The sequence below is a fragment of the Bombina bombina genome, chromosome 2 (assembly GCF_027579735.1).
Source record: "Bombina bombina isolate aBomBom1 chromosome 2, aBomBom1.pri, whole genome shotgun sequence".
Classification (NCBI taxonomy): Eukaryota; Metazoa; Chordata; class Amphibia; order Anura; family Bombinatoridae; genus Bombina; species Bombina bombina.
Genome location: NC_069500.1, coordinates 765,873,765 through 765,891,918, shown reverse-complemented (window position 1 = coordinate 765,891,918; position 18,154 = coordinate 765,873,765). Strand labels below are relative to the sequence as shown.

Genomic DNA, 18,154 nt, shown 5'->3' with positions numbered 1-18,154 from the left:
TAGATTGTATTTTTAACTCCTCCCGCCCGGCGGGCTGTTCAGAGGAAGATGCTTCCATTCTGAAGCCAGCAGAGGTTGGTATAGTCTTGGCTTGAAATAGTGGAATTAAAGTATATAAAAAAAGAAAATCTTAAAAAATGTTCTCTCATATTTCATTTATTTTCTTCCCTTTACCTGTTTCTTTGTAGTAGTTTTCCGAATTCCTTCAGATGGACTTTCTATTTAATTAAATATTAATTATTTTTAATTCTAATAATTTGCCTGTGCACAAAGCCATTCCACCTGAATTCCAGTAATTGCCATCCAGCAGATTAGCCATGTCCCACCAGTATTATAGTAATTGCCAGTAACATCAGTTGTGGTTAGCTCACATCCATATTGAGAGCTTTCTGATATAAACTTAATTTATCACTCCAATATCTGTCCATGATCATAAGTAGTTTTGAATAATTCCTAACTGGGGAGGGGACTTGGAAGTCTTGTGGTCCTTTTAAACATATTTATTTTTTTCCCACTTTCTGCCTCTCTGTTTCCAGCTCAAAAGTTGGCACTCACCCTTCATCTGTCATTTGGAAGTATTCTCTCAGTTCTGTCATTCAGTTAGTTAATTCCAAAGTTCTTAAAAATGTGTAAATATATACATAAAGTAAACTTAGCTACGGTTATACTAGGTGTGTGTGTGTGTGTGTGTGTGTGTGTGTGTGTGTGTATGTATATATATATATATATATATATATATATATATATATATATATATATATATATATATATACACACCCATTAGAGGTTTGTACCTTTTAAAAAACAAAATCATGTTAGTGGTCCACAGATTTAAAATTGTGAGTTTAGTGGTCCCTGAGGTCCGAAAGGTTGGCGACCCCTGCTCTATCTGAATCACAAAAGAAAAAACTTGGGTTCAGTGTCGCTTTAACAACATGGGATGCGCAGTGAGAATTATGTCCCACAAGTTCCCATTGCTTGAAAAGCACCACTGCTCTACTGAAGAGACTGATATGGACTATGGCGACACCCTAGAACAAAGCAGCACAATCTTGCACTACTTAAAAAATAATAAAATCTTGCTTGAAGAATCTCTTCTAACATCTAACTTTACCACTTCCTTGCTCTAACATAGGCAAAGAGTATGACTGGGGTTGGAGGTAAGGGAGTTGATATTTAACAGCTTTTCTGTGGTGCTCTTTGCCGCCTCCTGCTGGGCAGGAGTGATAATCCCAATAGTAATTAGATGATCCGTGGACTCACCATGTCATTAGAAAGAAAATATTTTTGCAGACCACCAGAGAAAGGTAAAAAGGTAAAAACATTCTGCAAGATGCATCTATATAGCCTCTGAGTATAAAGGTATATATCTTCACCGCAAAGGGGAAAATGACCGGCAGTCCAGTGAGCCGAAAGTGAACTTGTAAAATGTAACTTATATTGGTAAATGCAAATAAAAGTTCTCTTTGAGAAACAAAGTATAAAACAATATCACAGCCAGTGAAGCAGCCAGCAACTGTTCACCTACTCCAACATGTTTCGTGCCGTCACGGCACTTCGTCAGGGAATCTGAGTATAGACTCCTCTGTGGAATACAGACCAAACCCTACCCTAGTTATTTTTTTCAGATCAGTCTGGGAACCTCCCCTCTCGGGGAGCAATCTTGTAAAGCAATAAGAGTAGTGTAATACCATAAGGATATTTATATACAAAGAAACTATCAATATGATGTTTTATTTCATCAAACTTGTAGCATCAAGTCCAAACCAAATTTGGCAACAGCTGGAGCAAAAAGTATTTCAGCTTTAATAAAAATTTACAAAGATCAACACGTTCAGCAAAGTTTTTAGTATTTTTCAACAGCACAATAAAACACAGAAAACAATGATCACAATTGCATTGGTATATAGTAACTTATCATTTGCCCTTTTTAAAATGCATTAAATAAGACCAAGTATTATAAAACAATAAAACAGAATTTATGCTTACCTGATAAATTACTTTCTCCAACGGTGTGTCCGGTCCACGGCGTCATCCTTACTTGTGGGATATTCTCTTCCCCAACAGGAAATGGCAAAGAGCCCAGCAAAGCTGGTCATATGATCCCTCCTAGGCTCCGCCTACCCCAGTCATTCGACCGACGTACAGGAGGAAATATGCATAGGAGAAACCATATGATACCGTGGTGACTGTAGTTAGAGAAAATAATTCATCAGACCTGATTAAAAAAACCAGGGCGGGCCGTGGACCGGACACACCGTTGGAGAAAGTAATTTATCAGGTAAGCATAAATTCTGTTTTCTCCAACATAGGTGTGTCCGGTCCACGGCGTCATCCTTACTTGTGGGAACCAATACCAAAGCTTTAGGACACGGATGAAGGGAGGGAGCAAATCAGGTCACCTAAATGGAAGGCACCACGGCTTGCAAAACCTTTCTACCAAAAATAGCCTCTGAAGAAGCAAAAGTATAAATTTGTAAAATTTGGCAAAAGTGTGCAGTGAAGACCAAGTCGCTGCCTTACATATCTGGTCAACAGAAGCCTCGTTCTTGAAGGCCCATGTGGAAGCCACAGCCCTAGTGGAGTGAGCTGTGATTCTTTCAGGAGGCTGCCGTCCGGCAGTCTCATAAGCCAAACGGATAATGCTTTTAAGCCAAAAAGAAAGAGAGGTAGAAGTTGCTTTTTGACCTCTCCTTTTACCAGAATAAACAACAAACAAAGAAGAAGTTTGTCTGAAATCTTTAGTGGCCTCTAAATAGAATTTTAGAGCACGGACTACGTCCAAATTGTGTAACAAACGTTCCTTCTTTGAAACTGGATTCGGGCACAAAGAAGGTACAACTATCTCCTGGTTAATATTCTTGTTGGAAACAAGTTTCGGAAGAAAACCAGGCTTAGTACGCAAAACCACCTTATCTGCATGGAACACCAGATAGGGCGGAGAACACTGCAGAGCAGATAACTCAGAAACTCTTCTAGCAGAAGAAATTGCAACCAAAAACAAAACTTTCCAAGATAATAACTTAATATCTACGGAATGTAAGGGTTCAAACGGAACCCCTTGAAGAACTGAAAGAACTAGATTAAGACTCCAGGGAGGAGTCAAAGGTCTGTAAACAGGCTTGATTCTAACCAGAGCCTGAACAAACGCTTGAACGTCTGGCACAGCTGCCAGCCTCTTGTGAAGTAAAACAGATAACGCAGAAATCTGCCCCTTCAGAGAACTTGCAGATAATCCCTTCTCCAAACCCTCTTGAAGAAAGGATAAAATCCTAGGGATTTTTATCTTGTTCCATGGGAATCCTTTAGATTCACACCAATAGATATATTTTTTCCATATCTTATGGTAAATTTTTCTAGTTACAGGCTTTCTAGCCTGAATCAGAGTATCTATTACAGAATCTGAAAACCCACGCTTTGATAAAATCAAGCGTTCAATCTCCAAGCAGTCAGTTGGAGAGAAACCAGATTCGGATGTTCGAATGGACCTTGAACAAGAAGGTCCTGTCTCAAAGGTAGCCTCCATGGTGGAGCCGATGACATATTCACCAGGTCTGCATACCAAGTCCTGCGTGGCCACGCAGGAGCTATCAAGATCACCGAAGCCCTCTCCTGGTTGATCCTGGCTACCAGCCTGGGAATGAGAGGAAACGGTGGGAAAACATAAGCTAGGTTGAAGGTCCAAGGTGCTACTAGTGCATCTACTAGAGTCGCCTTGGGATCCCTGGATCTGGACCCGTAACAAGGAACCTTGAAGTTCTGACGAGACGTCATCAGATCCATGTCTGGAATGCCCCATAATTGAGTTATTTGGGCAAAGATTTCCGGGTGGAGTTCCCACTCCCCCGGATGGAATGTCTGACGACTCAGAAAATCCGCTTCCCAATTTTCCACCCCTGGGATGTGGATTGCAGACAAGTGGCAGGAGTGATCCTCCGCCCATTGAATTATCATGGTCACTTCCTCCATCGCCAGGGAACTCCTTGTTCCCCCCTGATGGTTGATATATGCAACTGTCGTCATGTTGTCTGATTGAAATCTTATGAATTTGGCCTCTGCTAGATGAGGCCAAGCTTTGAGAGCATTGAATATCGCTCTTAGTTCCAGAATGTTTATCGGGAGAAGAGATTCTTCCCGAGACCATAGACCCTGAGCTTTCAGGGGTTCCCAGACCGCGCCCCAGCCCACCAGACTGGCGTCGGTCGTGACAATGACCCACTCTGGTCTGCGGAAGCTCATTCCCTGTGACAGATTGTCCGGGGTCAGCCACCAACAGAGTGAATCTCTGGTCCTTTGATCTACTTGAATCTTCGGAGACAAGTCTGTATAATCCCCATTCCACTGTCTGAGCATGCACAGTTGTAATGGTCTTAGATGAATTCGTGCAAAAGGAACTATGTCCATTGCTGCAACCATCAATCCTATTACTTCCATGCACTGCGCTATGGAAGAACGAAGAACAGAATGAAGAACTTGACAAGAGCTTAGAAGTTTTGATTTTCTGACCTCTGTCAGAAAAATTCTTATTTCTAAGGAGTCTATTATTGTTCCCAAGAAGGGAACTCTTGTCGACGGGGAAAGAGAGCTTTTTTCTATGTTTACTTTCCATCCGTGAGATCTGAGAAAGGCTAGGACGATGTCCGTATGAGCCTTTGCTTTTGACAGAGACGACGCTTGAATCAGGATGTCGTCCAAGTACGGTACTACTGCAATGCCCCTTGGTCTTAGAACCGCTAGAAGGGACCCTAGTACCTTTGTGAAAATTCTCGGAGCAGTGGCTAATCCGAAAGGAAGTGCCACAAACTGGTAATGCTTGTCCAGAAAAGCGAACCTTAGGAACTGATGATGTTCCTTGTGGATAGGAATATGGAGGTACGCATCCTTTAAATCCACCGTGGTCATAAATTGACCTTCCTGGATGGTAGGAAGGATCGTTCGAATGGTTTCCATTTTGAATGATGGAACCCTGAGAAATTTGTTTAGGATCTTGAGATCTAGAATTGGTCTGAACGTTCCCTCTTTTTTGGGAACTATGAACAGGTTGGAGTAAAACCCCATCCCTTGTTCTCTTATTGGAACTGGATGAATTACTCCCATCCTTAACAGGTCTTCTACACAATGTAAGAATGCCTGTCTTTTTATTTGGTTTGAAGATAATTGAGACCTGTGGAACCTTCCCCTTGGGGGTAGTTCCTTGAATTCCAGGAGATAACCTTGAGAAACTATTTCTAGTGCCCAAGGATCCTGAACATCTCTTGCCCAGGCCTGAGCAAAGAGAGAAAGTCTGCCCCCCACCAGATCCGGTCCCGGATCGGGGGCCATCCCTTCATGCTGTTTTGGTAGCAGTGGCGGGCTTCTTGGCCTGCTTACCCTTGTTCCAGCCTTGCATCGGTCTCCAGGCTGGTTTGGGTTGAGAAGTATTACCCTCTTGCTTAGAGGATGTAGAAGTAGAGGCTGGTCCGTTTCTGCGAAAGGGACGAAAATTAGGCTTATTTCTAGCCTTAAAAGACCAATCCTGAGGAAGGGCGTGGCCCTTTCCTCCGGTGATGTCTGAAATAATCTCTTTCAAATCAGGACCAAACAGTGTTTTGCCCTTGAAAGGGATGTTAAGCAATTTTGTCTTGGAAGACACATCCGCTGACCAAGACTTTAGCCAGAGCGCTCTGCGCGCCACAATAGCAAACCCTGAATTTTTCGCCGCTAATCTCGCTAATTGCAAAGCGGCATCTAGAATAAAAGAGTTAGCCAATTTAAGTGCATGAACTCTGTCCATAATCTCCTCATACGAAGATTCCTTATCGAGCGACTTTTCTAGTTCTTCGAACCAGAAACACGCTGCCGTAGTGACAGGAACAATGCATGAAATTGGTTGAAGAAGGTAACCTTGCTGAACAAACATTCTTTTAAGCAAACCCTCTAATTTTTTTATCCATAGGATCTTTAAAAGCACAACTATCTTCTATGGGAATAGTAGTGCGTTTGTTTAGAGTAGAGACCGCCCCCTCGACCTTAGGGACTGTCTGCCATAAGTCCTTTCTGGGGTCGACTATAGGAAATAATTTCTTAAATATAGGGGGAGGCACAAAAGGTATGCCGGGCCTTTCCCATTCCTTGTTTACTATGTCCGCCACCCGCTTGGGTATAGGAAAAACATTGGGGGGCACCGGAACCTCTAGGAACTTGTCCATCTTACATAATTTCTCTGGAATGACCAAATTGTCACAATCATCCAGAGTAGATAATACCTCCTTAAGCAGTGCGCGGAGATGTTCTAATTTAAATTTAAATGTTACAACATCAGGTTCAGCTTGTTGAGAAATTTTCCCTGAATCTGAAATTTCTCCCTCAGACAAAACCTCCCTCCTGGCCCCTTCAGATTGGTGTGAGGGTATGTCAGAAGCGTTATCATCAGCGTCCTCTTGCTCTTCAGTGTTTAAAACAGAGCAATCGCGCTTTCTTTGATAAGTAGGCATTTTAGATAAAATATTTTTAATAGAATTATCCATAACAGCCGTTAATTGTTGCATAGTAATAAGTATTGGCGCACTAGATGTACTAGGGGCCTCTTGTGTGGGCAAAACTGGTGTAGACACAGAAGGGGGTGATGCAGTACCATGCTTACTCCCCTCATCTGAAGAATCATCTTGGGCACTATTATTATCTGTGGCATCATTGTCCCTACTTTGTTTGGACACCATGTCACAATTATCACATATATTTAAATGGGGAGACACATTGGCATTCATACATATAGAACATCGTTTATCTGATGGTTCAGACATGTTAAACAGGCTTAAACTTGTCAACAAAGCACAAAAAACGTTTTCAAATAAAACCGTTACTGTCACTTTAAATTTTAAACAGAACACACTTTATTACTGAATATGCGAAAAAGTATGAAGCAATTGTTCACCAAAATTTCACCACAGTGTCTTAAAGCCTTAAAAGTATTGCACACCAAATTTGGAAGCTTTAACCCTTAAAATAACGGAACCGGAGCCGTTTTTACATTTAACACCTATACAGTCCCAGGAATCTGCTTTGCTGAGACCCAACCAAGCCCAGAGGGGAATACGATACCAAATGACGCCTTCTATAAGCTTTTTCAGTGGATCCTAGCTCCTCACACATGCATCTGCATGCCTTGCCTTCCAAAAACAACTGCGCATTAGTGGCGCGAAAATGAGGCTCTGCCTATGACTAGAGAAGGCCCCCATCTGAAAAAGGTGTCCATACAGTGCCTGCCGTTTTTTAACAACAATCCCCAAGATTATAATAACTATAAAGCGCTATAATCTGTCAAATATGCTTAGCAAGTAATCGTTTTAGCCCAGAAAAACGTCTACCAGTTTATTAAGCCCTTATAAAGCCTTTATTCTTATACTTAATCTAAGAAAATGGCTTACCGGTCCCCATAGGGAAAATGACAGCCTTCCAGCATTAACAAGTCGTGTTAGAAATGTGGCCATCATACCTCAGGCAGAAAAGTCTGCCAACTGCTTCCCCCAACTGAAGTTACTTCATCTCAACAGTCCTGTGTGGAAACAGCAATCGATTTTAGTAACGTCTGCTAAAATCATCTTCCTCTCACAAACAGAAATCTTCTTCTCTTTTCTGTTTCAGAGTAAATAGTACATACCAGCACTATTTTAAAATAACAAACACTTGATTGAAGAATAAAACTACATTTAAACACCAAAAAACTCTTAGCCATCTCCGTGGAGATGTTGCCTGTGCAACGGCAAAGAGAATGACTGGGGTAGGCGGAGCCTAGGAGGGATCATATGACCAGCTTTGCTGGGCTCTTTGCCATTTCCTGTTGGGGAAGAGAATATCCCACAAGTAAGGATGACGCCGTGGACCGGACACACCTATGTTGGAGAAATATAACACAATGGTAAGATAAGGGGGGAAAAAATAAAAAAAAAATAAAACAAATAAAAAAATTGGACCACCTACCATCTGATCATTTAGCAAAAACTATCTACAGATGCGTTTTATGGTCATGTAGAAAATTCATTATATTAATTTTATTGACAGCCTTTTGATATGGGAAATCAATTTATTTAAGATGCTATCTAGGATAAATATTTTAGAAAGCATGTATATGTTTGAACGATTTTTAAAACCCACTGCTAACAGCAAAATTGTCTGCAGACTAAATAAACATATGTAGAACCTACTAGTTACATCCCTGTAATTTCATTATCAACATGTAAATGCATGGCAATATCAGTAGTCACTGTACACTCAGCACAAGCTGATAAGTTCATTTTATGCACAGACAGGTGTAGTGCTGTAGTAACTGTTGACTTACCGCTGAAGTTGTGCTATTTCTTGGCTAATTTCATCCAGTTCCTTAACTCCAGTAAATTCTCCAGAGCCAACCGAGCTGGAGCTATCCTGAGGAGAAAACAAGTTATGCTTTTAACCAATGCATACTACAGCATGAGTGAGTGCACATGCACAGAATTTGCTACAAAGCCATGTAAAGGGGCAGCTTCTAAACAAAAATCTTATTATTAGATCAGTGCCTTTTTGCATTAAAAGACTTAATTAAAGGGACATTGAATTTAAAAAGTTTAGGAACCATGAATAATTAATGAAAGTAAAATCAATTTGCTGTATATATTCATTATTTATTTTGTCTGCTTTTGCTATGAAACACATTTTAAAGGTGTCTGTGCTCCACTCCCTCCAGAGAAGCTAAATACCTCCCATCATGCTTAACTGTTAAATAAATTCAAAATTAAGTTTTCATGATTCAGATGGAGCATGCAATTTTAAACAACTTTCCAATTTACTTCTATTATATAATTTAGTTATCATTGTATTCTTTTTTTGAAAGCATACCTAAGTAGGCTCAGGAGTAACAATGCACTATGAGGAGCAAACTGTTGATAGGTGGCTGCACATATATGCCTCTTGTCACTATGTTCACCCAATGTATTCAGCTAGCTCCCAGTAGTGGACTGGTGCTTTATCAACAAAGGATGCAAAAATAATGAAGCAAATTTGATTATACAATTAAATTGGAAAGTTGTTTAAAAGTATATGCTCTATAAATTTTGCTGACCCTGTAGCATTCTACCCACTGACTGGTCATCTCAGAGCACAAAATTATTTCCATCTGTCCCTTATTGGCCACAGAAAACCGTGGACTGCTCTTGATTTGCAAAACCTTGTAAATTTTTAACAAAAACAAAATGTATTGTTACCTGATAAACTAATTTATTTTATGATGGTATGAGTCCACAAGCCATCACGTGTGGAAATATTACCCTACTGACTACTAGAAAGAGACAAGACATACCTCAACACACCAGAACTTTAAATCCCTCCAACTTCCCATGCTCCTCAGTTATACATAAAGCCAAGTAGATGAGTAAAAAAAAGAAAGGAATAGCAGTAAAGATAGTCAGGCAAAGAAGTGCAAAACAAGTACTGCCGCCACCTGAACAAAAAGAAAGGGCGGGGCTTGTGGACTCTTACCATCATGAAAGAAATTAATTCATCATGTAAGCATACATTTTGTTTTCTTTCACCAGATGGCAAGAGTCCACAAACTATCACGCGTGGGGATCAATACCCAAGCTATGGAGTCCACAAGGCAACAGAGAATAGGGGGAACAAGCATTGAAGGCCGAACGTTACTATTTAGATACTATGGCCCAGAGAACTTTGCTGCCAAAAGCATCCTCAGAAGAAGCATACACATCAAAGAGATAAGATCTCTCCTAAGCCTCCAGGAAGAGACTATATGCCCCCACCAGGGCTTGTTTTTGTACGAGGGTAACACCTTCTTGCGGTCTTGGGGGCTGGGGTAGACTTCTTGGACTGTTTGCTTTTGAAACAAGAAGAGTTAGACTTCCAGGAGGATTTGGAGTATCCAGAACGCCCAGCAGTTCTAGACTGTTAGACTTTTTATCCCAGGGCAAAAAAAAGCTCCATTACACTGTGACTGTGGCAGTAATAGCATCCAGTCCCAAATAGAGATTTACCCTGGAAGGGGAGAGAAAGCAATCTGCGCTTGGAAATCATTTCAGCTACCTTAAAAACAAAAATGTATCAATCCCCTAAACAGCCTGCTTGACTGTAGGACTTTCCAAAAATACCAACATATATTTCTCCAAATAGCACAAAACAACCCTCATAAGTTTTCTCAACAGAACCCTGTGTTCCTTCCAAGCACGAAAAAATAGATCAAGACACTTAAATATGAGCAGCGCTCCACAAGGAGCCAAGGGAAAGGATGTAAATCTAACCAGAAATCAAAGGTTTAATAAATTTGATAATAAAATAAAAAATACATATAGAAAGGTTGTTGCTACAAGCCTGTAAATACCTCAAAAATAATACATAAACATAATATATTTAAAAAATATGTCCCAAATAGATAGTCCCACAAATATACTGATGATATGTCTGAAATTAAAACAAAAACAGAGCCAGTGTATAAAGTCTGTATGAGCCAAATAAACCTAATAAGTTCACTTCACCAAAGCAGCTCAATATCTTTCCATGTCAAAATATAAAGTTTTCCGTGTGAGACGCCGAGAAGTGAAGACTCTCATAAATGGTCTGTGGAACCGGCGGTAAAGGCTACACTGTATATCTTCATCTTCTACAGCCAGTTATTAAAGCCATCAGAGGTCTGGTAAGAATATGAATTATCCAGTATAAAATTCACAATGTATCACCGATTATCCCTTAAAAAGGTAAACAGTAAACATAAGGTAATGTTCAAATAAGCACTGAGAAAAAACTGTAAAAACAGTAAAAAATGCTTATATAGCATATAATACAGCACATAAAAGGTTTAAATAACAATTATACCCCAAATTTAAAGCCAAGCTCTGATGATCAGTTGCCTTACCACCTCTACCTGTCCTGAGAACCTTTCTACACACTGAGAATGTTATAGCAGCACAAAAACAAAAAAGGATTATAACACAGAAAAAGCGTGCAAAAAAGTGCTCTAAAAAGCATAACCCTTAGTGTGTTTGTGCTACCAGTGAGTGGTAAACACAATAACCCAAAAGGTAACAAACAACAATTTAGGTGAAATAAAAGATACTGTGCATAGCTCACAGGCAAATTCTGAGCTCGCAAAGCTGACTGTGCTTAATTTAAATCAGCAGTAACTTAAAAAATACATAATTTATGCTTACCTGATAAATGTATTTATTTCTTGACACGACGAGTCCACGGATCATCATCAATTACTGTTGTGAAAATCACTCCTGACCAGCAGGAGGAGGCAAAAAGCACCACAGCAAAGCTGTTAAATACCACTCCCCTTACCCACAACCCCCAGTCATTCGACCAAAGGGAAAGGAGAAAGGAAGTAATATAAGGTGCAGAGGTGCCTGAGGTTTATAATACAACAAAAACCTGTCTGAATAAACAGTGTGGACCGTGGACTCATCGTGTCAAGAAAGAAATACATTTATCAAGTAAGCATAAAACATAATTTATGTAAGAATTTACCTGATAAATTCATTTCTTTCATATTGGCAAGAGTCCATGAGCTAGTGACGTATGGGATATACATTCCTACCAGGAGGGGCAAAGTTTCCCAAACCTCAAAATGCCTATAAATACACCCCCCCCCCCACACACCCACAATTCAGTTTAACGAATAGCCAAGAAGTGGGGTGATAAGAAAGGAGTGAAAGCATCAACAAGGAATTGGAATAATTGTGCTTTATACAAAAAAATCATAACCACCATAAGGGTGGGCCTCATGGACTCTTGCCAATATGAAAGAAATTAATTTACATAAATTATGTTTTCTTTCATGTAATTGGCAAGAGTCCATGAGCTAGTGACGTATGGGATAGCAAATACCCAAGATGTGGAACTCCACGCAAGAGTCACTAGAGAGGGAGGGATAAAAATAAAGACAGCCAATTCCGCTGAAAAAAGAATCCACAACCCAAATCAAAAGTTTTAATCTTTATAATGAAAAAACTGAAATTATAAGCAGAAGAATCAAACTGAAACAGCTGCCTGAAGTACTTTTCTACCAAAAACTGCTTCAGAAGAAGAGAAAACATCAAAATGGTAGAATTTAGTAAAAGTATGCAAAGAAGACCAAGTTGCTGCTTTGCAAATCTGAACAACAGAAGCTTCATTCTTAAAAGCCCAGGAAGTAGAAACTGACCTAGTAGAATGAGCCGTAATCCTCTGAGGCGGGGATTTACCCGACTCCAAATAAGCATGATGAATCAAAAGCTTTAACCAAGACGCCAAAGAAATGGCAGAAGCCTTCTGACCTTTCCTGGAACCAGAAAAGATAACAAATAGACTGGAAGTCTTTCTGAAATCTTTAGTAGCTTCAACATAATATTTATTTAAGTTCTTACCACATCCAAAGAATGTAAAGATCTTTCCAAAGAATTCTTAGGATTAGGACACAACGAAGGGACAACAATTTCTCTACTAATGTTGTTGGAATTCACAACTTTAGGTAAAAATTTAAATGAAGTCCGCAAAACCGCCTTATCCTGATGAAAAATCAGAAAAGGAGAGTCACAAGAAAGAGCAGATAATTTAGAAATTCCTCTAGCAGAAGAGATGGCCAAAAGGAACAATACTTTCCAAGAAAGTAATTTAATGTCCAGAGAATGCATAGGCTCAAACGGAGGAGCCTGTAAAGCCCTCAAAACCAAATTAAGACTCCAAGGAGGAGAAATTGGCTTAATGACAGGCTTGATACGACCAAAGCCTGTACAAAACAATGAATATCAGGAAGATTAGAATTTTTTCTGTGAAACAGAACAGAAAGAGCAGAGATTTGTCCTTTCAAGGAACTTGCAGATAAACCCTTATCCAAACCATCCTGAAAAAACTGTAAAATTCTAGGAATTCTAAAAGAATGCCAAGAGAATTTATGAGAAGAACACCATGAAATGTAAGTTTTCCAAACTCGGTAATAAATCTTTCTAGAGACAGATTTGCCAGCCTGCAACATAGTATTTAATCACTGAGTCAGAGAAACCTCTATGACTAAGCACTAGGCGTTCAATTTCCATACCTTCAAATTTAATGATTTTTTAACGGAAGTGGCCAAGGTTGGCAACTGGACATCCGAACAAGATCCGCATACCAAAACCTGTGTGGCCATGCTGGAGCCACCAGCAGTACAAATGAACGCTCCATTATGATTTTGGAAATCACTCTTGGAAGAAGAACTAGAGGCGGAAAGACATAAGCAGGTTGATAATTCCAAGTGACAATGCATCCACTGCTTCTGCCTGAGGATCCCTGGACCTGGACAGATACCTGGGAAGTTTCCTGTTTAGATTAGAAGCCATTAGATCTATTTCTGGAAGCCCCCACATCTGAACAATCTGAAGAAATACATCTGGGTGAAGAGACCATTCGCCCGGATGTAAAGTCTGGCGACTGAGATAATCCGCTTCCCAATTGTCTATACCTGGGATATGGACTACAGAGATTACCTGAGCTGGATTCCGCACATGCAAGTAACCGAGATACTTCTTTCATAGCTTGAGGACTGTGAGTCCCACCTTAATGATTGACATACGCCACTGTTGTGACATTGTCTGTTTGAAAACAAATAAACGGTTCTCTCTTCAGAAGAGGCCAAAACTGAAGAGCTCTGAGAATCGCACGGAGGTGCAAAATATTTATTGGTAATCTCGCCTCTTGAGATTTCCAAACCCCCTGCGCTGTCAGAGATCCCCAGACAGCTCCCCAACCTGAAAGACTTGCATCTGTTGAAATCACAGTCGAGGTTGGACGAACAAAAGAGGCCCCTTGAATTAAATGATGGTGATCTAACCACCAAGTCAGAGATAGTCAAATATTGGGATTTAAGGATATTAATTGTGATATCTTTGTATAATCCCTGCACCATTGGCTCAGCATACAAAGCTGAAGAGGTTTCATGTGAAAACGAGCAAAGGGGATCGCGTCCGATGCTGCAGTCATGAGACCAAAAACCTCCATGCACATAGCTACTGAAGGGAATGACTGAGACTGAAGGTTCCGACAAGCTGAAATCAATTTCAGACGTCTTGTCTGTTAGAGACAAAGTCATGGATACTGAACCTATTTGGAATCCTAAAAAGATTACCCTTGTCTGAGGAATCAAGGAACTTTTTGGTAAATTGATCCTCCAACCATGTCTTTGAAGAAACAACACTAGTTGATTCGTGTGAGATTCTGCAGAATGTAAAGACTGAGCAAGTACCAAGACATCGTCCAAATAAGGAAACACCGCAATACCCCGCTATCTGATTACAGAGAGTCGGGCATCGAGAACCTTTGAAATGATCCTTGGAGCTGTTGCTAGGCCAAAAGGAAGAGCAACAAATTGGTAATGCTTGTCTAAAAAAGAGAATCTCAGAAACTGATAGTGATCTGGATGAATCGGAATATGAAGATATGCATCCTTTAAGCCTATTGTGGACATATAATGCCCTTGCTGAACAAAAGGCAGAATAGTCCTTATAGTCACTATCTTGAATGTTGGTATTCTTACATAACGATTCAAAATTTTTAGATCCAGAACTGGTCTGAAAGAATTCTCTTTCTTTGGAACAATGAACAGATTTGAATAAAACCCCAGACCCCGTTCCGGAAAGGGAACTGGCACAATTACCCCAGATAACTCCAGGTCTGAAACATACTTCAGGAAATCCTGAGCCTTTACTGGGTTCACTGGAATGCGTGAGCGAAAGAAACTTCTCACAGGCGGTCTTACCTTGAAACCTATTCTGTACCCTTGAGAAACAATGCTCTGAATCCAATGATTTTGGATTGACTTGATCCAATCATCTTTGTAAAATCTTAGTCTGCCCCCTACCAGCTGCGCTGGAATGAGGGCCGCACCTTCATGCGGACTTGGAGCTGATTTTCATTTTCTAAAAGGCTTGGATTTATTACAGACTGGAGAAGGCTTCCAATTGGAAACCATTCCTTTAGGGGAAGGGTCAGGTTTCTGTTCCTTATTCTGAGAAAAGGAACGAAAACGGTTAGCAGCTCTAAATTTACCCTTAGATTTTTTTATCCTGAGGCAAAAAGGCTCCCTTCCCCCCAGTGACAGTTGAAATAATAGAATCCAACTGAGAACCAAATAATGTATTACCTTGGAAAGAAAGAGATAGCAACGTTGACTTAGAAGTCATATCCGCATTCCAAGATTTAAGCCATAAAGCTCTTCTAGCTAAAATAGCTAAAGACATATACCTGACATCAATTCTAATGATATAAAAAATGGCATCACAAATGAAATTATTAGCATGTTGAATTAGCTTAACAATGCTATACACATTATGATCTGGTACTTGTTGCGCCAAAGTTTCCAACCAAAAAGTTGAAGCCGCAGCAACATCAGCCAAAGAAATAGCAGGCCTAAGAAGATGACCTGAACATAAATAAGCCTTTCTTAGATAAGATTCAAGCTTAATATCTAAAGGATCTTTAAAAGAAGTACTATCTGCCGTAGGAATAGTAGTACGCTTTGCAAGAGTAGAGATAGCCCCATCAACTTTGGGGATCTTTTCCCAAAACTCCAATCTATCAGTCGGCAAAGGGTACAGTTTCTTAAACCTTGAAGAAGGAGTAAATGAAGTACTCAGACTATTCCATTCCATAGAAATTACATCTGAAATAGCATCAGGAACTGGAAAAACCTCTGGAATAACATCATGAGGTTTAAAAACCGAATTTAAACGTTTACTGGTTTTAATATCAAGAGGACTAGTCTCCTCCATATCTAATGCGATCAACACCTCTTTTAATAAAGAACGAATATACTCCATTTTAAATAAATATGAAGATTTGTCAATATCTGAGGCAGAATCTTCTGATCCAGATAGATCCTCATCAGAGATAGATAAATCAGAATGCTGTTGGTCATTTAAAAATTCATCGAATTTATAAGAAGTTTTAAAAGACTTTTTAAGTTTATTAGAAGGTGGTATAACAGACAGGGCCTTCTGAATAGAATTAGAAACAAATTCTCTCACATTAACAGGAATATCCTGAACATTAGATGTTGAAGGAACAACAACAGGTAATGGATTACTACTAATGGAAATATTGTCTGAGTTTGAAAGTTTATCATGACAACTAACACAAACTACAGCCGGATGAACAGTTACCACAAGTTTACAACAAATGCACTTAGCTTTGGTAGAACCGGCATCAGGCAGCAGCATTCCAGAAGTAGATTCTGAGACAGGGTCAGATTGAGACATCTTGCAATATGTAATAGAAAAAACAACATATAAAGCAAAATTATCAATTTCCTTATATGACAGTTTCAGGAATGGGAAAAAAATGAAAACAGAATAAGCCTCTGGAAACCAGAAGCAAAATGAAATAAGAACTTAAATAATGTCAAAAATCTGGTGCCAAGTATGACGCCCACAACTGACAAAAAATTTTTTGGCGCCAAGAACGTCTGCAACAAACAAGTACGTAAAAACTCTTGGCGCCAACTAATATGCCGGAAATGACGACATTACGTCAACAAACGTAATTCTCGCGCCAATACGCTCCTGCGAGCCTAACAGCCTGCAATTTAGAAAAGAAGTCAATTTGAAAATTTTCAAGTAAGAAATAATTTTTTATTTTTTTTTTTCTCCATATGCATTTCCCAAAATGAAACTGACAGTCTGTAAGAAGGAAATATACTGATTAACCTGAATCATGGCAAATATAAGTATAAAACATATTTAGAACTTTACATATAAAAGTGCCAAACCATAGCTGAGAGTGTCATAAATAAAAGAAAACATACTTACCAAAAGACACTCATCTACATAAAGTAGATAGCCAAAAACCAGTACTGAAACGAGAATCAGTGGAGGTAATGGTATACAAGAGTATATCGTCGATCTGAAACGGGAGGTAGGAGATGAATCTCTACGACCGATAACAGATAATAGATCCCCGTTAGGATGACCATTGTATTCAATAGGTAATACTCCCTTCACATCCCTCTGTCATTCACTGCACTCTGAGAGGAACCGGGCTTCAGCATGCTGAGAAGCGCATATCAACGTAGAAATCTAGCACAAACTTACTTCACCACCTCCATAGGAGGTAAAGTTTGTAAAACTGAATTTTGGGTGTCGTGGGGGGTGTATTTATAGGCATTTTGAGGTTTGGGAAACTTTGCCCCTCCTGGTAGGAATGTATATCCCATACGTCACTAGCTCATGGACTCTTGCCAATTACATGAAAGAAATTATGTTTTCTTTCTAATGGCACGATGAGTCCACGGATCATCATCAATTACTGTTGGGAATCAATACCCAAGCTAGAGGACACATATGATAAGGGAGGGACAAGACAGGTAACCTAAACAGAAGGCACCACTGCCTAAAAAAACTTTCTCCCAAAGTAAACTTCAGCAGAAGCAACATGTCAAATTAATAAGTATAGAAAAAGTACACATAGAGGGCAAAGTTGCAGTCCTGCAAACTTGTTCAACAGAAAAAAGAACCATCCCTCATGGAATGAGCCGTGACTCGCTCATGAGGCTAAAATTCAGCAGTGACATAGGTCAAATGATAAAACTCTTCAGCCAGAGCGAATGAAAATGACCAACTTTACCATCTCCTTGCAACTGATACAAGCAAAGAGAATGACTGGGGGTTGTGGGTAAGGGGAGTGGTATTTAACAGCTTTGCTGTGGTGCTCTTTGCCTCCTCTTGCTGGTCAGGAGTGATATTCCCAACAGTAATTGATGATGATCCGTTGACTCATCGTGTCATTAGAAAGAAACAATGTTTTTAGTGCCTAAAAGTGCTAAAAACTGCTAGTACAAGGTGTATGGTGTGCAATATATATTCCTGAACTATATGAACCATGTGTACATGTTCATACTAATAGCCGCTGGGCTTGTAAGGTGCAGTTACTTATCACTCAGCAGCTTTGTCCACTGGGCTAACCTCAGCTGCAGCAACTTGGTTCCAGCAGACAAGCCCATCCTAAGCAGTGCGAGCATGATGCCAAGGTTCTGAATTAGTAACAGCATCTACAACCCAGGGGATTGGTCGACAAGCCCACATTTTACCTGGGAGGCATGCAACATTTCTCACTAAGAAAAGACCTTTCACTGCCTGGCTAAAAAACCCTTGTCTGCCCCTCTGAACGACAGGTTGCAGTAATG

At 39.9% G+C, this 18,154-nt stretch overlaps 1 protein-coding gene across 1 annotated transcript in view; it reads right to left on the bottom strand.

Annotated features, from left to right (window-relative positions):
- EPS15L1 (epidermal growth factor receptor pathway substrate 15 like 1) overlaps positions 1 to 18,154 on the bottom strand; it is a 732,190-nt gene that overhangs the window by 463,620 nt on the left and 250,416 nt on the right. Inside the window, exon 13 of the mRNA XM_053700047.1 lies at positions 8,318 to 8,403. Coding sequence (XP_053556022.1) covers positions 8,318 to 8,403 — 86 coding nt within the window. The remainder of the gene's footprint in view (positions 1 to 8,317; positions 8,404 to 18,154) is intronic.